The 23,178-nt window shown below is 36.1% G+C and overlaps 2 protein-coding genes across 2 annotated transcripts; both read left to right on the top strand.

The window, feature by feature from the left end:
* The first annotated feature begins 106 nt into the window (after nt 1-106).
* Nucleotides 107-1,361, top strand: LOC135834876 (uncharacterized). Its single transcript, XM_065348853.1, has 3 exons — nt 107-267; nt 493-585; nt 774-1,361. Exon 3 carries the CDS (start codon nt 774-776, stop codon nt 1,101-1,103), a length of 330 nt encoding a protein of 109 aa, XP_065204925.1. The 5' UTR covers nt 107-267; nt 493-585; the 3' UTR covers nt 1,104-1,361.
* A 7,586-nt stretch (nt 1,362-8,947) lies between these two features.
* LOC135834875 (uncharacterized) lies at nt 8,948-21,918 on the top strand. Its single transcript, XM_065348852.1, has 3 exons — nt 8,948-9,076; nt 11,176-11,243; nt 18,327-21,918. Exons 2-3 carry the CDS (start codon nt 11,176-11,178, stop codon nt 19,333-19,335), a joined length of 1,077 nt encoding a protein of 358 aa, XP_065204924.1. The 5' UTR covers nt 8,948-9,076; the 3' UTR covers nt 19,336-21,918.
* Nucleotides 21,919-23,178: the final 1,260 nt, after the last annotated feature.

Raw genomic sequence — 23,178 nt, 5'->3', positions numbered from 1 at the left:
GTGGCCTATTGGCTAATGGCCAGCGGGCAAGCAGGCAGACAGACAGGTTTACTTATGGGCTCGTGGCGATGGCGTCGCCTCGCATTTCAGTCACACTGAGAGCCCACCCAGTCGTCCTAGGTACCTACGTGTTATATGTATTAGGTGGTGTATGGTATACGGGTATTCATATCCAAATACTTAGTATACGAATGTGCGTTGGTTTATTAGGTGGTCGTACTCGTGCTCGTGCCCGTTTCTTGTACCCAGTCATAGTACGCGACGACGGTAGGTAATCTGTTGATGTTGCTAATAATTACTGTAGCTAAAAGTACAAACATGTATACATAACGTACGTTAAAATAATTTACATAAATCTACTCATATGTTACTGATACGAGTAGATATAGTGTTGATGGTCGAAGAGTAAACTACAGTATTCATACATTCTTAGACTGTGCTCGTTGTGGTACCCACTATACTCTGACGCGCTATCTTCTTGTTTACTTACAGATCAATCAGTTGCATTCGCAGTTGTGAAGCGAAAGCGAAAGTGATTTGCGAACCGCTTCACCACACCACGCCACGATACGACGTCTAATAAAGGTAAGAGCTGTATTTAGCTATGATAGGTACCTACCTGCGTATACGGTTTAGTCGCTGGACACCCTCACCCTCTCACTACTGAACGGTCCCTTGGAGTCTTATGCACTTATTTGTATTCGCACTCAGATAGGTAAGGTATGTTTTACAAAATTTAGTACATATTATTGATTTGTGATTTGTGGTTACAGATGTGGCAAGTTTACCTTTACGTTTACATTTTAACGGCGCTGATATGGACTCCGGTAACGCAATCGCGTCCATCTCCGTACGATCCGGATGATACGAGTTTGGCCAACTTGCTACCGTCCCAGAGCCAGGGCGAGGGCCAAGGCCAGGGCAAGCAATTCGAGGCGTTCTATCCTCGAGAAGCGTACGGAGTGAAAAACGGCGCCGCTCGGCCGTCGCATGGCCACGGCAGCTATTACAAATTCAGAAATCCGGCTCTGGTCGATGCGAAAAATTCTCCAGCCTATGGTTATCGATTCGACGGCGGACGTCGCTTCAATTTTGACGAATGACGCGATCAATCACCACCATTATCCACTACTTGGTTGCTACAATGCTACATCTATTGCTTTTTTTGCTCGTTTGTTTTTGTATTTTTGTATTTTTGTATTTTTTTTTTTGAATTCATACCTTTTTAAAGCAAATTTTAGTTTTTATCGCTCTTAATTATAAACGGTCTCTCCTGTTATTAGCTTTAGCTATTGGAGAGACCTAAAATTGTAAAATAAAATATAATAAAAAATAAAATAAAGATATCTATCTACAGCATACGTACGCATACAAATACTTACGCTAGACAATGACGTTCAAATGTGTGGTTGTGGTACCTAGTACGTGAAAGTTGTCATATGTACGAGTACCTTTCACGTAGGTAGATACAGGTATCGGTTGCATAATTCGGCAGGCTGCGCACGCATGTCGCATGTCGCATTTACGCGAACGTTTACTTCCACAGTTCCAGGTTACCTGTGGCCTAAAATCATCGCCTCAGCTCATCACTTCCCCAATCGGACGATCCTCGACACAAAAATATTAAATGAAACACAACAACAAGTTGATAGGTCAACTATTCGCTGATTGCAAGATAGTTTTTGCGTTTCTTCATACTCAAAATTTAGGCGTTCTCTATTGAATTTTTTTTTTCGAGAAAATCTGCTTCGTATTTGCGGCGAACTGGATATGCAATTTTATTAACACAGTGCATTGCTCGTGCAAGTCATACGACAAACGTTGGTAATTTGTTGGGTCCGTCTGAAGTACATAATTTTTTTCAGATTTTAAAAGTGATTTGAATTCACGAGGTGGTATTGAAAGGAGTGTTTAAATCAACGCTTCCACAAGTAACATCAAGTCCGGACACTCCTCTATTTAAAAATTTCAGAGATGTTGGAAAAATACCGATCCAACAAATTTTAAAAGAGGCATAGAATGCATCTCTCATACGAGCATTTCAGAAATCAACGAGCCATCTACCTTTTATCATGATTAATTACAAAAAGCTGCTATACGAGATGATTATCGTGAATTAATTCAGCTTTGCATATTGTTTTTGAATGGAGATTTGGATCAGAATTTGAAAATTCACCCACCTGGTGCGATAGAATCATGCATGGTGGATGTCGCGAACTATTTATTCTCTGAATTTTTTTTCTACTGCAGTCCCAATGTGATTTGACCAAAAATTAAGTATGTATGTAGAAGGATTGAAAGTGGTGTGCTGTTTGTTTTATTGTGTCAACATACGTCAAACCTGGGCTCAAATGTATTTTATAGCTGTGAAAGCGTCTTACCAAGAGTTGCTTTTTCAAGTCCTTGAAAGCTTATGGGAATGTTGACAAAACAATATCTAGTGCAACATTAAACAAGTTTTGTTCTCACCTCTCTGGTATCTCAATGAGGAAATTTCAATTGTATCCCATTTTGGTATACCTAACGATGTACCATTCGTAAGTGAAGATGAAAAGACAAAAATTGTGCAGAATCTATCGAAAGAGCCGATACATAATACTGGAAAAAGTTACAATCCATCGAAAAATGAAATTCGAACTTCATTTGTATGGTAAGTAAATGTTGTATTAGGGTGGTCCTTAAATACACGACAAAAAAATCGCGATTTCTTCTACTTGAGGCCCTCAAAGTGGTGACTTCCGGTGATAAAATAATTATTCATTTTTTTATTTATTCTATTTTTGAAAAATTCAAGCTGCAGTGGGCCTCTCAATTTTCAAAAATTAAAAAAAATCCAACTTCAAAGCAAAATTTTCAAAATTCAAAAATGTCAAGTTCCAACACTTTTAAAAAGTCTCTTTTGAGTAAAATGAACTCTTATCAGGATATTAACCCCATCCCTGGAAAACCAAGTCAGCCCCCTAGAATAGATGAAATTCGTATTTTACATTACATTAAATTTCAGCTATTTTAGGTCAGCTTGGTTTTCAATGGAGGGGGCTAAAATCTTCACGAGAGTTTATATTACTCAAAATAGACTTTTTATAGAAACAGAACTTGAAACAGTAAATTTGTATTTTTATGAAATTTTTGAAAATTGAGGGGTCTGCCACAGCCCAGAGTTTTTCGAAAATAGCGAAAATGAAAAATATGGAATTATTTTCTCACGAGAGGTCACCACTTCGGAGGTTGGAAGGGAGGAAAATCCCAACTTCGAAAATAAGGACCACCCTAATGCATACTCTCTCGCTATCGATCATATGCAAGTATTTCAACGATTTTTTTTACAACGAACGAAGGTCATTTTGCCAAAATTATGGATCTACCAATTGGAAAAAATCCAACGCTCATTACGTGGGCTAAGTGTTGTGGAATTGACACCATGAAGATGTCACCATTGGTTACGTTTATTGTTGCAATAAAACTACCAGAAAAAATTAGAATTGATTGGGAAAATTCTCAACATGATAACAGTACATTTACATACCCTTTGTTTGAGTAGATGTATAACTTCTTAATTAATCGTTGCTTTGCTTATGACTACTTATGAGTTACAGTACCAGTGCTAGGACTTTTCCTTGGAGGGGGATAATTGGGTCAGAACCAAACAATTTTGCTGTCTAATTTTTTGGGTGGGGGGGGGGGGTAAAATTGAGCTTCTCTGAGAGCAGAAATCAAATAAATGCAGTGACATAGTCAGAAGAATTAGAAGCTTCATCACACCAAAATCATATGCCGAAGCTGTTTGAAGCCAACATCGTTTCAATTCGAAAGACCCTATGGACACCGTGATCCGTTCCATAGCCGCTAATGACACACCGGATCTGCATTCTAGATCTCCGGGAAAGTCATCAGACATTGATTCGTCTGATATTTTCAATCGATCATTGATCAGCAATAGATGAGCTGCGGTTACATCACCAGAGACACGTAGAAATCTCTCTGGAAAATTTTACCACCAAAGACATCAGCTGTCTAAAATGCAATTCGAAGACAGCTCCAACATTCCAGCTTTGCTGATTTCACCGGATGTCTGAGTATGTTTCACTCGACAACTGGCATACCTATCAAAAATGCTGACGCGGCAATTTGTAGATCCAGGTAGCTGATCATGTTGCTTATCCGAGTTCATCGCCGCTATTGAAGCATCTTTAACATCGACCGAATTCGAGGAAACATGATTGACGTTCTTCATGTTTGTACGGAGCAGTTTTTGTTGTCAATTTATTGCTCGATAATTCTCGAATTAGGGAAAGTGTTGAAAATTGTTGTGTGGTGAGTTGAATTAGCTCATATCTTTCTAGTCGTTTGTTGTAATTTTAGTAAGATCCGTTTGAGGATCGTTTTACTGTGCTTTTAGCAAAGCAAAAATTATGTAATGGCTGTGATTTGTAAATTAGAAAAATGTTCCCTCAAAAATTTGGAATAAATCATTAGAAAATGTTGTCTGCGTTTTTATAAATACTTTTCGAAAGATCCACGGTCCAAAAGGAATCTCAAATCATCCATCATGGTAGCATCGCGTTGTGCCTCTCCAGATAATAAAAAGAAAGCGATGGAAATTATCGTCTCAATGCTAGGAAGAGATCCCATTTGTCATGTGTAGGAGGAGACTGAGCCATATGTTTTGATGACAAAGTTACAATCGATTTACTGCGCTTCTACATTTGTTAAACACATCTCGCTTCGTGTAAAACTTATGAATACGTCTATGATAGGTTGTGGAAATGATCCGAAGAAATTCATCGAAGAAGTCAGTTGTATTATTATGGAGCTTAATTCTAGTTTGCCACCTAGTAGCGCTATTTCACCAGAGGAGCACTTAGCCTGGCTGCTCAATGGAATACCGAAGGAGAACGTAGTGGCTTGCGCCTCAGTTAACGCTTTATTAAATATGGAAGACAAAGTGTCGAAGGCAATGCTAAATAAGGCTTGCAAATTGCTGGTTCAAGAGATTTTGCCTGAGCCTGAGCCTACTGTTGAAGAGAAACCAGTGGTCAAATCATCTGCTTTCTAGGCTAGTGGTGTGCCATCATGCTATGTCGTTTGTTTTTGTTGCCAGGAGGCTGGCCACATAGCCAAATACTGTCCGAAGTTTCCCAGAGATCGCGTACAGTGCGGTTATTGTCGAAAATATGGCCATGAAATAGCCACATGCCGACTTTATCAGCAGTGAGCAGAGTCAAGGTCAAGGTTCCAGTATCAATTTGAATTTGAGTGGTTTACCTCCACAGGGGCGCATACCTGATAATTATCGACCTAAAGCTACTCCGATGTAATGTATCCTTTTCTTTTTTGTGTTCGGATGTGTAATGATGTAATGGTCAGTGTTTAATTCAGCGGAGGTATTCGTAGTGTTTGTCGGATGTTTCGTATGTTGCTTTTCGGAAGTCGGATGTCGTATGCGTAGTTCTTGTTAGATTTAATTTTTCCATCCATTTTCTATTGTATTTTATCGATGTTGAAGTGCTTTCAGAGTTTTAATCTGATGCGTAAGTGTTAAGTTTTAATCTGTTTTATTGATTGCCGTATGCGTCTTATGTAGTATTTTGACAACATTCGGTGTATTTTTATCCATTGTTTTTACTTACTGTGATATTTTATTTATTTGATGTATTCGCTGGTTTATATTCCATTATTTTATTATGTTAGCGTTGTCGTAGTTATTAATTAATTCACTGTTTGTTTTAAACTTGTACTTTTTATAATGAGCTAAATTCAAGGGGAAGTGTTGTGTGGTGTGAGTTGAATTAGCTCATCTCTTTCGAGTTGTTCATTGTAATTTTAGTAAGATCTGTTTGAGGATCGTTTTATTGTGCTTTTAGCAAAGCGAAAATTATGTAATGGCTGTGATTTGTAAATTAGAAAAATGTTCTCTCGAAAATTTGGAATAAATCGTTAGAAAATGTCTTCTATGTTTTTATAAATACTTTTCGAAAGATCCATGGTCCAAAGGGAATCTCAAATGGAATCTCAAATCGTCCATCAAAAATAATGTAAAAATTTATGTAAACATTGTAATCGTTTATTTACTTTGTAATTACAAGTAATTTGTTGTATTATTGAGATACAATGTATGTGTAAAGTCAACAAACATCTACCTATCATGACTTTGTAATTTTTCCATTCGAATATCCGAGATCTTGTTCGATTAATATTACCTTTTTCTCGTTTCCATTCGCATTATGGCGATTTTCTACCATTTATTTTTCTTGTACATATATTTTGTATTGTGTAAGTACGTTGTTTTATAAATACATTCGATTATTCTCACCATGCATAGTTTGAATTTTATCAAGAATTTCCTCAAGGAGGAGGCAAAACCAGATTTTTAGGCATGAAAAATTGAAATTAGGAGTCATTTTCTGGAAACCTATCGTGATGTGTGGTGATTATATTACGAAAAGGAAGGTAAAATTACTGCTCAAGCGAAGCTAGAGCGTAAATTTTTAGAAAAAATGGGTCTGAACAACAAGAAAAACGTTCACTTTTGCATGTTTTATTTCAAATTTTCGTTCGCAAGGGAGGACAATGACCCCCTTCACTCCCTGACCACGCCACTGAATAAATATGTCATTTATTTATTTAATTTTTAATAAGGAGGGACCTCAGTGACTGAAATTTGCCTGCAAAGTATTATTCAAAGTAAATCGTGTACAAATATACGTACCTATAATGTGGGCTTGAGAAGAAAAAAAAGGCGTATTCTTCTCAAAAAAGATGAAAAAAAATGAACATCGGTATGTAATCGCTATCCATCTCAGTGAAACAAGAGCGCAAAAATGCTTCGAAAATTCCCACTTTATACTCGTAGCATCAAAATTTTTTCCAAAAAACTGGCCGCTTGGAGGGGATCATCGCCCAAATCCCCCCCCCCCTTAAAACCGGCACTGATGAGTTATGAACTGCAGATACTTCAGCTGCAACTGAAAGTAGTATAATTAATTGTCGGATTCGTCAGTTGAACAATCTCAAAAATCTGGAAAATCTGTAAATTCGTCATATTCGTCCAGTTAACAGTTTGTAGAGAAAACTATTTTTAAATCAGTGCTGTGTTTTTAAAAATAAAGCTGTCAATGAAAAGTTTCATATTACCAAAGGTAAACTTTGCATTAAGTAAATGTTTTAATCCTTTTCATACTGTTATGAGTAGCAAAAGGCTTCTTCGTCTTCTTATCATGTCCGGGATATTCGGACTTCATCATACTCTTCCCTTCCATCTCCGCACCAGGTCTTCGGTGCGGCTGTTCACTTCTCCCCAAAGCTCCTCTCTAGTGTGCACAGTGCTAGCGCCGCATACTAGGAGGTGGTCATCATTTTGTGTCTGTCCGCAGTCCGGAAACTTCACATCCTCCTGGATGCCCCATCTGGTGAGGTTTACTGCTGAGCAAAAGGCTTCATTATGTGTGCATCGTAATAGTGATCATAATAGTTTATTGCATCGTTTCAACGTGAAGGTCATTCCACCTTAATTTGACCAACGTTTTTGAGTCATGTCCTTCGATTTCGCTCAATTTTTTTTACAATGCCTATACCCACCCAATAAGTAAGAAACCAGTAATGAGTTTGGTCCCAGCCCCCTCAGGAGGTGGGTGTTCAGCGTCACCAAAAACATACTATTTCATGTGTCGCGCGAACAAAAAACTTTTTTGGACTTTTATCCCATTTGGGGAGGTGCTAGAGGCCGTGGATGGGGTCCAATCAAAATCTGACATCATAGGCCTATTCGTGTTCAGCGTCAACAAAAACATACAATTGGATATATCACATGCCCCAGATATTTTTTTGAAAGTTTTGCCCAAATTCGGGGGAGAGGGTGCTAACGCTAACCATCCACTGGATGATCTCATCTCGAAAATTATATATTTCGAAAAGGCATCAAAAGGTACTATCATGGAAATTTTTCAGAATTTTAAACGGTAGCTTCCACTGACAGCGCCATTTTGAAATTTGAACTTCCAATTTAAAAGTTCAACTTTCAACTTTTGAAAATTTCAAAACACTTGAAAAGTTCAAAATGCAGTGCCCTTTCGAACTGTGAAATCAGTTTTGATCAAAGTATCATGGCTATGGAGGCATGCGCTGCTGAAATTGAGTACCTCGAGACAATGTGAAAATAATTGAAGCCTACTCCTATCCACCCCCTGAGGGGACTGGGACCAAACTGATTGAGGGTTTCTTACTTATTGGGTGCATGGGTAGACATTGTAAAAAAAAAAATTAGCAAAATCGAAAGACATGACTTTCAAAATCGTATTTTTTTGGTCGAATTGAATTGGAATGGTCCGTTAATAATTCAAATTCCGCTAATCAGGTGACCCCCCACCAATGAATACTCAAACTTGAAATTTTCAAATTTTTTATCTGAATCTGCAACCTTGTCAAATACAGGTACAAATGGTACAAAAATCAAAATTTGAATGTTATTTGACTAATGGTCCGAAATCAGTCTCGTTACAAGGGAATTTTATGAACGGGCAAAATTGCCAATTTAAAAAAATGAAAATGAAACTACTCTCGTTGGTACGTTATTAATACATCAATTACATCAACCATGGGATTCGTTAGCGGTTACTGGTTACGCATTGATGTTCTGGATTTGCGGAGTAGCGCTTATGGCGTGTTTTGCTGTCGTTTCCTGGCTGCAGACGTGATCTTCAGCGTCTGGTGAGTCGCGAAGCGTCCAAGATGGGCGTTTGCTAACTGAAAATTAGCGTCGCATACGCAGTCATCGTAGCTGAGGCAAAGCTCAGCTGCAGATAGGAAGGTATCCGATACCGTTAATTGACGCGATACGATGCTTTGCGATGCCTGCGCTCGCTAATTACCAGTAAGTACCGATGGTAAATGCTGCTCGGGTATAAATACGAGCGAACCATTCATTTCGCACGCTATTGTAATAGCGCTAGTACATACGCGGACCAGTGTTGCATCGGTATCTAGCATCTAGTATCTGCAGTTAGGTGTATATTTTTGCAAATTTTCAATATTTTCATGTTTTCGAGTATTTGGGCACGAAACGCTGCTCGCTTCAAAGGTACGTACTTGAAACATTACAACTCATTTACTCTACTCTACTCTACTCTACTCTATTCTACTTTACTTTACATTACAAATTACTTAGGCACCTACCTACTCTTGTACTCGTACTCGTAATCGCACCTTGTTTATGCTACTCAACTACACAACACCTAAATCTAAAATAGGCTTACCTCCTTAACCACACGAGACTTTAAATCTTTTGAAAGTATAAACGAACACTTTTTCCCAAACCACCCATTTTATTTGCAATTAATTAATTCAATTTATTGACGGAGGTAGACATACCTAATTTCACCTTTACAAAAAAAATGTACCTAACCCTTAATGCTGGACTTGACTACCCCAAAATTTTAGGAAAGAATTTTTTTCAATGAAAGAGTGGCCAACGCCTAAAATTTAACACCGGATTCGAACTCTCAAATTGAGTTTGAATTTTCACAAAATTTCATGAAATGGAGTTGGCAAGCTGAAATTTACTTCGCAAACTAATTTCAATTCGATATGAAGCCGACTACATGGTGGTTTCAATGGTTTCAAATGGTTTTGAAGCTTCCAGCTGCTTCTTGGAAATTTCAATTTTCCAAAAAACACCATACGACCTCTCAAAAAGTGGCTGGCGGCTCCAAAACAACTTGAAATCCCAGCAGACGACTTCGTAGCGTATTAAAATTAGCTTGCAGAATGAATTTTGACTTTTCATCTCCGTTTGATGAAATTTTGTGAAAATTTAAAGATTCAAAAATCCACTGGAGGCTCCAGTAATTTTCAAAAAATCGCTGGCTGCTCCAAAACAACTTGAAATTCCCCTGCAGTTGACTTCGTAGCGTATTGAAATTAGTTTGCAGAATAAATTTCAGCTTTCCAACTTCATTTTGGTAAAATTTTGTGGGAATTTCGAGTTTCAAAAATCTACTGGAGGCTCCAGAACTGCTCAGAACGGTATGAAACAGTTTTCAATCGATTTGGCATGTCTTGGTTTGATGAAATTTTGGGGAAATTTCAAGTTTCAAAAATATACTGGAAGCTCCAGTAATTTCCAAAAAAGTCGTTGGAGGCTCTAAAATGACTTGAAACCCACCAGAAGTCGTTTTCAGAGGGTGTTAAAATTGGAGTGTAGAGTAAATTTCAGCTTTCCATATCTATTTGATGAAATTTTGTGAAAATTTAAAGTTTCAAAAATCTGCTGGAGGCATCAGGAATTTTTAAAAAGTCGCTAGAGACTTCAAAACGACTTAAAATTCACCTGCAGTACTTCGTAGCGTATTGAAATTAGTTTTTAGAATAAATTTTAGCTTTACAGCTCCAATTTGATGGAATTTTATGGGAATTTCGAGTTTCAAAAATCTGCTGGAGGCTCCAGAACTGCTCTAAACGGGTTGAAACCGTTTCCAATCGATTTGGCATGTCGAAAATAGAGTATATCCCAAATTTCAGCTTTCTTGGTCAATTTGGTAAAATTTTGATTTTTTCCCTCATTTTTGGCCTAAGTTCGATTTTCAAAAATTCACCAAAAATCGAAAAACGCACTTCAGCACTTGAAATTTTGACAGGTGATAAATTTTTGCATGATCTTTCGATCTACCTTTGTAAAGTTTGAAAAAGTTCGTGCAAGTCTGTGTTAAAACGCAAAATCTGCGAATTCGGCTGACCTGTCAATCAAAATGGCCGCCATTTTGTAAGTAGGGCCACTTTTTTTTTGAGTACAAGGGCTAGAAATGTTCCTTAGGACTCCCCCTTTAAGAAAAATGTCGTCCCGGAGGATCGACGGGGGGGTGCAATTTATCCTTAAGTGGGCTCCCCGACTACAACGTTTGTCGTGTGAATCGCACGACCAATGTACTGTGTTAATAAAATTGCATATCCAGTTCGCCGCAAATACGAAGCAGATTTTCTCGAAAAAGAGTCAGCATTTCTTTTTAATGATCGAGATCGCAATCCAACTGTATGTAGGTGGCTGGTATGCATTAGATTAGAAATTTACATAAATTGTATAGTATTTTCATTGTTGTACATAAGTATTACGAGTACGAGTTGTTGTGATTATAGCGCGAATCTACTTATGAGTTACCTATTACGGTGTAAATTTGGTTGCAGATGCGCGTATTGTTAATGGTAACGAATGCTGTTTTTTTGGTGGCTGTCGCACAAGCTGGTCATAAACGGTAAGCACTTGATGTCGATGGTCATTTTTCTATCATTGCAGTTTTGTGCACCCTTTCCTATGTGAAATAAGCGAAATGGCCTTGTTTCCAGATTCGGAAAATTATGGTGGATTATTGTTGGGCATCTCCAAAACATTTTTTCGGGCGGAATTTCCACCCCTCAACCTCCCCCCGCCCCTGGACAGAATAGCCAACAAAAAAACGTGTTTTTTGCAACAAAAAAAAATCGATATTCATGAGTAGTAGGGAGAAAATTCTGGAACTACGCGGAATGTGTGAGGGAAGCATGGCCCTTTCAACACGATTTTTTTCGAAATTATTTATCATAGTGGTGGGGGTAAACTTGACAAAAGAAAACTTTGAACCACCACAGCTCCGGATTGAAGGGTTGGGCACAAAAACTGTTTTCGCCAAAATGTGTCTTTTTACAACTACTTTCTTCCTACCAATCCATAAAATCAAAATTTCCTCTGCAGAACGCTCATATTTGCAAAAAACACTGAAAAATACACGTAAGTATTTCGTTTTTTTTTTTTTTTTTTTTTTGTAAAATTATGCGAAATATGCGGGAAATGCATAGAACGAAAAAAAGGTTGTCAAAATGCTCATCTACTGAAGTTAGCAAGTATTGTAATCATGAGCTGTGTGAATAAAAAAATACCAAAAAAATTCAGATTGAGGTCAGAGGAATTCAGTTACAATCCTCACACTTCTTTTCAATTTAAACAAGTTTGCACAATTTTTGAGGAAAAAATCATTCAAATGAAAATATCGCAAGTCAAACTTATAAAAGATTACCAAGAATGGGCAAATTACCCAAAAATTGCTCAGAAGTTTAACTCAAAATCAACAATTGCCAAAAATACAAATTTTGATTTCAATTTTTACATTTTCAAAAATTTTAGCAAAATCTTTTTCAAATTTAAAAAGTACCATCTAGGGTGGTCCTTATTTTCGAAGTTAGGGGTTTCCTCCCTCCCAACCACCGAAATGGTGACCTCTGGTGAGAAAATAATTCCCTATTTTTCATTTTTTATATTTTCGATAAACTTGGGCTGCGGTGGACCCATCAATTTTCAAAAATTTTATAAAATACACATTCACTGTGAAATTTCAAAATTTTAAAATTTAAAAATTTCAAGTTGTGATATTTTTGAAAAGTCTTTTTCAAGTAAAATAAACTCTCATGACGATTTCAGCCCTGAAATTTAATGTAAAATACGAATTTCATTTCAGCTATTCTAGGGGACCGACTTGGTTTTCTAGGGATGGGGGTTAATATCCTCATGAATTTTCATTTTACTCAGAAAAAGACTTTTAAGTGTTGGAACTTGAAATTTTTGAATTTTGAAAATTTTTCTTTGGAGTTGGATTTTTCCAAATTTTTGAAAATTGAGAGGCACACCTCAGCTCGAGTTTTTCGAAAATGGAAAAAATAAAGAATAGGAAATTATTTTCTCACCAGAGGTTACCACTTTGAGAGCTGGGAGCAGAAGAAATCGCGATTTACTTTTTTTGTTATGTATTCAAAGACCACCCACCCTAACACACGTGTTCAACAAATCTTACCAAAATTCGAAAACTTTGAAAAAAGTCCCAAAATTGTTCTAAAAAGTTCTCTAAAACTTGTTCTGAACCATGGATTGGCTCAAAATCAGATTATTGTTCCAAAATCAAGAGGGTCAATGTCTCGTGAAAGTAAATGAAAAAAATTGTTTTCAAAAATAGCTGAATGATAAATTATACAATTTGTATGAAATTACAAACCGTAAAAAAATTGAATAACTTGATCCAAATTTGCGTTGACAGTGAGAGGGAAAAAAATGTCGACCAAAATTGGCTCATCAAGAGGAACAAATCGTTTGAAAAATCAATTTTTTAGCATTTTTGAAGATTCTTTACCCATACTAAATATTCTAAAAAAAATAATAATATGTGTACGTTATGTATCTTATCAATAGATGTGATAAACATACTTGGTGAGGTATCATTTTATTTTACAAGTACATATAATTGCACATTTTTTCGGGTCAGAATTTTTCTATTTTTAATGAGGACTAGAAAAAATGAATGGAAAATAAAATCGAAGTGAAAAATATAAAATTACGAAGATTGATTTTAAAAATGGAAAAGGTAGCACTTTTCAGACAAATTCTGACAAATGTCAGGGCTTTTTGACAATTTTTGCAAAAGCTGTACTTTCAGACTATTTCGGCTAACAACAAGATTTTATTGGCCATTTCGGCATAAAACAAAGTTTTTGGATAATTAACTTGTCAAAAAAAGGTCAAGTAGAACTTTCAGACAATTTTGACAAAAAAAAAAAATTTGAAAATTTTGGCCAAAAGCAGAAGTTTTTTCTGCAATAATTGAGTAATTTATTTTGGCAAGAAACAGTTTTTTTATAACTACGAGAAAAAATAATTTTGACAATGATTTGAAAAATAAACAGGACTTTTAAGGATAATTTTGGTAAAAGCCAGAATTGTTGACAATTTTGGCCTCACGACTTAGGTAGGTACTTAAAATTTTGACATGGACGAGATTTTTTTTGGCAATTTAGGCAAAAACAGAACTTTGCTGATAATTCTGGCAAAAAACATAACAAGGACTTCTTAAAATAATTTTGGCAAAAGCAGGAATCTTCAAAATTTTGGCCACCTACAAAGTTTTTTTGCTGGAAAAACATATTTTTTTGGCAATTTTATCAAAAATCAAGATTTATTTATAATTTTTTTATAAAATAAAACTTCAGCACAATTTTGGCAAAAATGAGACTTTTCAGACAATTATTCTGGTGATAAGATTTTTTGAAAACTTTAGCAAAAAATAGGAACGTCTTTGGAAATTTTCATAAAAAGTCAAGATTTTTCGATAATTTCGGCAAAAATAGGAATAAACACATTTTTTGGCTATAATGTCCAAGGGGGTTGGGTTGAGGGGCGAAAATTCCGCTCGAAAACTTTTTTGGAGGTACCCAAAAATAATGCATCATAATTTTTCAAATCTGGGAACAGAGCCATTTCACCTATCTTATCTGGGGATACCCTTTGGTCATCATAGAGCGGCGAAGCGTCCAGCATTCCGCTATGTAATACGGGCTCACTTACGACTTCGAGTAATACTCGTACGTATGCACTCGTCTGCCTAATTGCCTACCAGAAGGGTGGATACTCGGTACTATAACTAGTCTGCAATTACATTACGAGATCGAGAGTTGAGACGAAGATGAAAACAAACGAGTGTACGAAAGCTATACTTACAGACTGCACAGCTACATACATAGCTGGTCAGTCAATTTGATTAACGGGAGCTCGCGTGCGATGACTGATGAGAGAGCGTGAGCGTGATCGCGAGCGTATTTATTCTGCGTCAGCGACTTTGACGTTTTACTCGAGTCGCCAATTCGCTAGATTAAAAGGTACCTATACTATACGGTACCGTACCTGGTTAGTTGGTGGTTACTCGACTCGATCGGCTCGTATCGTTGATTCGAGCTAGAGCCGCCAGTGAGTATGGTACTGAGTATACGCACGATGAGGTACGAGTAGGTATAGTGCCAATTTCCGATGACGATACATACCATAATTAACGTACGTACGTAGGTATTACTCTTCTTACATGTATGAATGAGCGAGATACTTGCAAGGCACCTACCACATGCTGGCGAATGTTACTGTCACTTTCTCGGAAACAATTGGATAGGTACCTGGTACACATTTCGAACAACGCCGCAGAAAGGAGAATTTTTGAAAAAAAAGACCAAATAAAAGGAAAAGGGTACCCCTTAGGGTGGTCCTTATTTTCGAAGTTGGTATTTTTCTCCCTCCCAACCGCCCCAAATTGGTGACCTCTGCTGAGAAAATAATTCCCTATTTTTTATATTTTATATTTTCAAAGAATTCGGGTTGCGGTGGGCCCCTCAATTTTCAAAAATTTAAATTCACTGTAAAATTTTAAAATGTTAAGTTCAATATCTCAAAAAAGTCCCTTTTGAGTGAAATAAACTTTCATGACGATTTTAGGCCCCTCCCTTGATAACAAAGCTGACCCCCTAAAATAGCTGAAATTTGTATTTTATGTGGGAAATTCTACATTATTAGTTGTTTTTGGTCGTTACGCTGATATGTTGATGCAAATTGAGCCCCCTCTTCCAATTTAATGATTTAATAGTCCTCTCAATAAAGAGTTTTTTAAAATTATTATTAGCGCAAGTTGAATTTTTAAAAAAAATATACAAAAAAAATAATGAGCTGATAAAATTTGGTTTACGTATTTAAAACTCTGTAGCTTCTGGGAATGGATTTTGAATTTCAATTAAAACTCAGAGTCGTAGTAAATGCTTCCTTATTGGAAAAGGAGGGAGCAGAATACCAGAAATTCTCGACTTATAGTTTTGTAAACTACCCAAAATTCGAAAACTTTAGTAAGTAATGTTTTTTTTTTTTTAGAAATTTCAATTTTCAAAAAGAAAGAATAACTACTCGATCGATGCGAGAGCTGAAACTTTTGAAAATTTGTATTTCGAAGAGTGAAAAAACAATGTTTGAGACAATGTTTTTAAAGCGAGAAGTTTTTTTGAGAGGGCTTTGAAATTTCAGAATTTGAAAATTGTTTTTTTTATATAAGAATAGGTCAATTTTTCTACCTCATTGTAATTCACGTAATTATTTATTTGAAAACAAACCCTTTTCACAATTTCATTCCCATCATTCAAATTAGGTCCAAAAAAAATAGATTCGCCTTAACATAGGTAGGTAAATTTTTTAATCCAGTTAATCACATTTTTACAAATTTTTTTGACCCCCTAAAATAGCTGAAATTTGATGTAAAATACGAATTTTGGCTATTCTAGGGACCGACTTGGGGTTTTCTAGAGAGGAGGTTAATATCCTTATGAGAGTTCATTTTACTCAAAAAAGACTTTTCAAAGTGTTAGAACTTGGAATAATTTTTGAATTTTGAAAATTTTGCTTTGAAGTTGAATTTTTTCAAATTTTTGAAAATTGAGAGGCCCCCACAGCCCGAGTTTCTCAAAAATTGAAAAAATAAAAAATAGAGCGAATTATTTTCTCACCAGAGGTCACCACTTGAAGGGTTAGGAGCAGAAAAAAGATTTTTTTGTCATATACATCTAAGAACCATCTCTAGTATTGGTATACTTACCCCTAGGGTGGTCCTTATTTTCAAATGTCGGCAACCCCCTTCCCAACCTCCAAAGTGGTAACCTCTGGTGAGAAAATAATTCCCTATTTTTAATTTTCAAAAAATTCGAGCTGCGGTGATTTGTTTTTGGTCATTACTGATATTTTTGTAGATGCAAATTATACACTCGCATACATGCTATGAAGTATAACAACGCACCAGCACCTTTATCCCCCTCAATGATTTAACAGCTTCCTTTTAATAGAGTTTTTTAAAAAATGATTATTAGAGAAAGTTGAATTTTCGAAAAAATTTGTACAAGAAAAATGATGAGCAGTTTAAATCTGGTTTATTTAAATTTCAATACCTTCTAGGAACGGACTTCAGATTTTACTAATCAATCAGAGTCGTAGCGAATGCTTCCTTATTGCAAGAGGAGGGGGGCAGAGGACCAGAAATTCTCAAATTCGTATCATGAACTTCCCAGCTGGCCTCGAGTTGTCTAAAAAAAGTTCTCAAGTTGAGTTTTGGAGGGGAAGAAGGTATGCGGGATTACTGATTTTGTCGAATAAAACGGTGAATTTCTGAAGTGAAATAGGGGATAAAAATGTCATTTTTAGGTGTAAAAATTCTCATATTTTCCGCTTTCGAGAATATGCTCATTTTTTCCGAATTTTCGAAAGCTGTAATAAGAAATAAGTAAGTATTGTTTTTCTTTTTTAGAAATTTTAATTTTCAAAAAGAAAGAAGGAACAGGCTGATCGATCGATGCGAGGGCTGAAACTTTTGAAAATTTGTATTTTGAGGAGTAAAAAAAACAATTTTTTTTAAAGCGAGAACTCTTTTGAGAGGGCTTTGAAATTCTAGAATTTAAAATAACTTTTTTTCAGAAATTTCTGAGGCAAAAGCTTCCAGAAATTTGTGTTTCGAGAAAAAAAAATTATAACAGGAGGCAATTGGTTTAAATATTTTTCATGGATATTTGAAAGTTTAAATTTGAAAAACAAAAACAAAAAGACCCGAACAAAGAGAGGGCTGAAGTTTTTGAAAATTTCATTTATCAAGAAATGAATTACAAATTACTTTTTTTACAAGAATAGGTCAATTTTTCTACCTCATTGTAAGTAATTCACGTAATTATTTATTTGAAAACAAGTGGTTTTCAATTTCATACCCTTCCTGCTAAATAAACTTCCATATAGCGTATTACCTTGAAAAATACGTATATTCACCTTGACATAGGTAAATTTTTTAATCCGGTTCATCACATTTTTACAAATTTTTTTCATATGAAATTGAATCTCATTATTTACATTTACACGAAACTAGAATAATAACTATCAAATTAACTGCAGGATCAACATTTCATAATGATGGTAAAGGGGGGTGGGGGTCACATGTCTCAACTAAAATTCATCGAAATTGAACAATATGCGTTTTAATAATGCAAGCAGTTGGCCAACTCCACAAAATGAGTAGGTAATATTAGACTTTTTAATGTAAAATATGAATTTCGGCTATTCTGGGGGGCTGACTTTGTTTTCTAGAGAGGGAGTTAATATCCTCAAGAGAGTTCATTTTACTCAGAAGAGACTTTTTAAAAGTGTTACAACTTAGAATTTTTGAATTCTAAAAATCTTGCTTTGAAGTTTGATTTTTTCAAATTTTTGAAAATTGAGAGGCCCACCGCATCCCAAGTTTTGTAAAAATTGAAAAAATAAAAAATTATTTTCTCACCAGAGGTCACCACTTTGAGGGTTGGGAGGAGAAGAAGTCACGATTTTTTTTGTCATGTATCTAAGGCCCCCCCCCCCTAGTATTATTATAAGTACTAATATCATAAAAATTGTTTAGAGGAGACCAGGGGACGAGTGCTCGGTATTTCCGAACTGACTGTAGCTATAAATAACGCTGGTATTATTGTTTGTTTGTGTGTAGGGTAATCATTAAAGTTCCGCAGCGGATCAAGCACATCTATCATCATCAAGTGAAAAGGGTGCCCGTGTACGTGGTGGTTCCGGAAAAGAAGTCCAAAGTTTTGGACGACTTGGAAGAAGTGACTAAAGTGTTGCCTTGCAAAGAACACCGCGAGCGCGAGCCACCATGGCAAGACGATATCGCAGTGGCAGCCGCACCCAGGTATCGTTACGCCAAGTCTTATCGCGATCAAACGTCCGATTCGGTTTACCTGAGTGAAGGCGACAGTTACCGCACCAGCATCTCAGATGACTGGCAACAAGATGTGAAAAGATCGCTTCAACCACCACCACCTCCACCACAACCGGCGCCACCAGCACGCAAACCTTATAGAAGCGTCAATCAACGAAAGCAATTGAGTGCGACTGCTGCCCCGTCATCGCATTTCAACGATGAGATGACCTCAGCCGCTGTCAGCTCATCAACGCTTGGTGGAGGTCATCAGACAAGTCAGGGTCAGTATCAGGATCAACGCCAACGCGGCAGCGACCGCGATCGCATACGATACGCTCGTCATTACGCGTATGATACCGGTAATTACTACGATAGGCCGTCAAAAGCAACTAGTCTAAATGCTGATACAAATACCTTGTATGATGGCCGTTCAAAAGAACACACATGGCCCTTGGTTGAAAGGGGCAGGGACAGGGGCAGGGACGTTGACGTTAGCAATAACGCCGCCATGCCCGCTATCCAACAAAATTTCGTTCGCATGAGCTATCCGCCAGAGCCAGCAGTCGCCACAGCATTCTCTGCATCTGCATCTGCAGCATCACCATCTTCTGCACTATCATCGTTGTCGTCTCCGGTAGCAGACTTGTATTCTTACAACGCTGGCGGTGTCAGCTCCAGCGCTTCCGGAGCGGAATTTCAATCTGATCGAAATCGCTATCAAGATCAACAACAACAACCATCGAACTTTCTCTCTAATAATTATGCTTCTTCTTATCAGTACAAAATTCAACATTAGCTACGAGTCTAAAGCACAAATCCCGAGTACTATGTAGTAAGCGTTTTGTCGATTCAGTTAACAAAATATCATCTAATGCTTACACCCCTCCTACTGGCAAAAATTCTCCAGTAAGGCAATTCAGAGACAGCATTGGGTTTCATATGAAGTTATTAAAGCTTTGGCTTCATTGCTTGATACAAGCTCTGTTAGCCTAGATGGCATCCCTACCAAACTATTTAAAGATAACATCCAGGTGCTAGCTCCAAAGATCAGGAAAACTTCCCATCCATTTTAAAAAGCTCAAGTTGTAGGTGGTTCCTGTACACAAATCTGGTGATAAAATGGATTTGAGTGACTATAGTCCTACTTCCTTGATGTCCACCCTATTAAAAATTGTTGAAAAAGTGGTAAAAGAAAGAATTCTGAATTTTTGGGGATAAAAATATTTTTTTTGCAGATTCTTGATATGGTTTTCTACTAGGTAAAAGTACGTGAGATGCCTTAATTGATCACGTGTCAATGCTAACCAGGAAAATTAAGAAGAATGAGAAAATGGCTGCTGTCTATGTACTTAGATCTGTTAGTAACGCTTTTGATACCGAAGACCACTGAATCGAATTGAACAAGGCATCAGCTATTCGCTGATTGCAAGATAGTTTATGCATTTGCATTCACCATACTGGTTGATGGTTGTATTGGTTGCTAAGTTTGCTTTTAAGTACATTTGTATTATGTATAAACTTGAAGTATGAAGCTGATTTTTCATTTCTTGATCTTTTTTTTATAATTTATGCAGTATAATGTACCTAGACCTACCCTACTTTTATTAAAATGAAGTCAAATAAATTTCTCATAAATTAGAACATTTAACTAATTATGCATAAAAACAGGCGTGTTGATGCGTAATGCACGAATTTGGACTTTTTTCAAAAATAAACATAAGATTTGGCCTGCGAATAGCATGTGTAAAAGCAATGTTAAAGCATGTAAAATAAAAGGAAAATTTGAAAAAATTTTCTGCCCTGGATGGGAATCGAACGTGGGACCCGCAGTTTCAATGTTTCTGCGTCACCTAACCCACTCGGCCACTTTGCCGCATGTGAACAGTGGAGTTATTTCCGCATAAATGTTTGTGCGTTTTCAAGTTATTAAATTTTTTAATTTTTCTCCTAAGTCCAAAAAGTGCAAGGGAAATAACTCCTCTATTTACAAGAACTCAAGAAGCGAAGTGGCCAAGTTGGTTAGGTAACGCGGAAAAACAGAAACTGTGGGTCCCAGGTTCGATCCCCGCCCAGGGCAAAATTTTTTTCAATTTTTATTTTATTTTACATGCTTTAACATTACTTTTACTCATGATATTCGAAGGCTGAATCACATGCTTTTTTTGAAAAAAGTCCAAATTTACGTGTGCTTGTGCTATCAAATAATTTCTGTCAATAGGGTGTTTGGTTCAGATCTCTCAAGCTTTGTCTCAATTCTGCCAAGACCCAGCTTTGCTTTCTGTTACATGGGGTGGTTGCCTCTCCTCTTGTAGCTGCCCATCCTTAATGTGGAAAGAACATAGTCAAGGCCTACAACAGATAAAACTCTGGAAATTAAATTACCTATTTTATCCACTATTTGGCTCTTCATTTTAAACCTTGTCATATGTTGAAAATTTACTATGTGTTATACCATTCAGTCATGCAATTTTGTAGAATCCTAGTTAGAGGGCGTGGTGCTGCATACTGGCACATTGAGCCTATTGCCCTCTTATAGAGGTGGGTTGTAAAGAAAATTGTGGGACTGAAGAAATGGGACAGTTCAAGTGAAGTTTTCAAAAAACTCGATACACCGAATGTTTGAAATTTGTTCAAATATCAGACAGTAAATTATGTAATGAAAATAAAAGATGCCTTTGGGGTGTAGGAAAGTGAAAGAAGTAGGAGGGTCTGTAAGCTCGACGCAAAAATACCTTGGTTCCATTTTGGTAGATCCAATAGTAAAGCTTCAGCAACTCTACCTAGAGCCTTTAATGAGGCCATGTTAAAGAAATACCGAAATTGTGTCTCCTGCTCTGCTGAAGCTGAAAGCCTCAACTGGAAACTGTTATGTGTTGCTTTTACACCAGCCCCTTTACTGCTCAAAATAAATTTTACATTGTACTTACCACTGTTGTTCCCCTTGTACATATAATTGAAATTGATCTTTTAAATTGATTACCTGTTTGGTTTACTTTGGGTTATCTCGCTCAATGTCGTGTTACCTAGTGTGCTGAAATTATGTGTTCTTCTTAAGTTGTTTCTAAGTATATAGTTGATTCACAACTACCTGATATCTGTTTCCTGTTTGTTAATGTAAGTTTGTTGAATTACTGAATATTGTTAGCTACTCTTCAACCTACCTATGTTTTTCTGGATCCCAGATTTATTTTTTATTTATTTTTTAATATGTGAATTACCTATGTTGAAATTATCAGGCTCTTCTCAAGTTGAAAGCCCAATGTATGGAATGTAATTTTTAGTGTAATATGTAAAGTTAAATATCTACAACTATTTGAATGTAATTTTTCCAAGATGTATTTACAATTTACAAGTGCCAATTAGATTTTTATTTTCTGTTGGTGTCTTTTGAGTCATTCGCTGAAATGGAGTATGTCGAAAATAGATTATCAAAAAAGTGCAGATAATTCCTTAAAAACATTTTCTTTTTGTTTTGTATTGCCTATAGATGTCATCCCAATTAGCATAATAGAAGGTAAGAAAAGAAAAATTGGCCTGATAATACTGAATTGGTATTTTTGAGAAATGAACTGGTTGCATTTAATTTTGTACCATGTGCTAAAAAAAGGGATTGGGGTAATTGATCAATTCACAAAAAAGTTGAACTCTTGAAGAAAAACCATTTTGGAAAATGAAAGTTTTCAAAAAGCTCAAATCCTTAATTTTCAACAAAGCAAATGAATTTTAAATGGGAATTTTTTTCAAAAACAATCCAACACATGAGTAAAAACACCAGTTGAAGGAACTTTTAGAAACAACTTTAAAAAACTTGAAGAAAAAAGAAATTGTAATCACACTAGTGAAAAAGAAAAGGTCATCTGGCAGATCCCAAGTTGTGCAAAATAAAAACTTGGTAAAAGAAATGCTCTTGACCAAAGAAAAAAAATCAGGGTCACGAAGAGAGGATTTCTTATCCAGTCATAAAATCTTTGTCAGAATTCAGAAATTGAGAAACAAAAATCTGGGATTTCTTTTCATTTTTTGGTCAAAGGAATATTTTCACCAAATTTTCATTTTTGCTCAACTTAATGGGAAACTGCCAGATGGCATTTTTTACTATCATGATTACAATTTTATTTTCTTATTAATTTTGAAAAAAAATGTTTTCCAGAAAATGCTTTTCATCGTGTTTTTTACTCGTGTTGTTGAATTATTTTTGTAAAAAAATTCCAATTCATATTCGTTTCATCATTTGTTTTGTTGGAAATAAAGGATTTGAGCTTTGTCAAAACTTTCATTTTCCAAAATGATTTTTCTTTTTCTTTGAAAGCTCAACGTTTTTGTGATTTGTAAACTTATTTGGCTGGAATTCTATCATATCAGGCAGTTCTGCTATTCTAATTCCGCCATTGAAACATGTGGCATCGTAATCACGAGCATTTATTGTCCATTGAAGGTTAAACACAAATGTGAACAAAAAGAGGTAAAATAGTATCTACAAATGAATAATTATCGGTTGATTGAATGATGTCAACAAAAGTGAAAAAGTAAGCCTTATTGGTTGATTGAGTAATGTCCACAAAAGCATCATTGATAAAAAAAAATTGTACCTACCTACTAACATAAATTGCCAAAGAATAAATATTGAAAGCGAGTGACA

This window comes from Planococcus citri, chromosome 2, assembly GCF_950023065.1.
Source record: "Planococcus citri chromosome 2, ihPlaCitr1.1, whole genome shotgun sequence".
Taxonomy (NCBI): domain Eukaryota; kingdom Metazoa; phylum Arthropoda; class Insecta; order Hemiptera; family Pseudococcidae; genus Planococcus; species Planococcus citri.
The sequence above is the reverse complement of the archived record's forward strand: the minus strand, read 5'-3'. Positions and strand labels throughout refer to the sequence as shown.

Bases quoted from the DNA above. Each gene is read 5' to 3' on its own strand.
- LOC135834876 (XM_065348853.1), top strand. From the start codon at position 774: ATGTGGCAAGTTTACCTTTACGTTTACATTTTAACGGCGCTGATATGG.
- LOC135834875 (XM_065348852.1), top strand. From the start codon at position 11,176: ATGCGCGTATTGTTAATGGTAACGAATGCTGTTTTTTTGGTGGCTGTC. The intron at 11,244-18,326 runs GTAAGCACTTGA...GTTTGTGTGTAG, and splicing joins GCACAAGCTGGTCATAAACG to GGTAATCATTAAAGTTCCGC.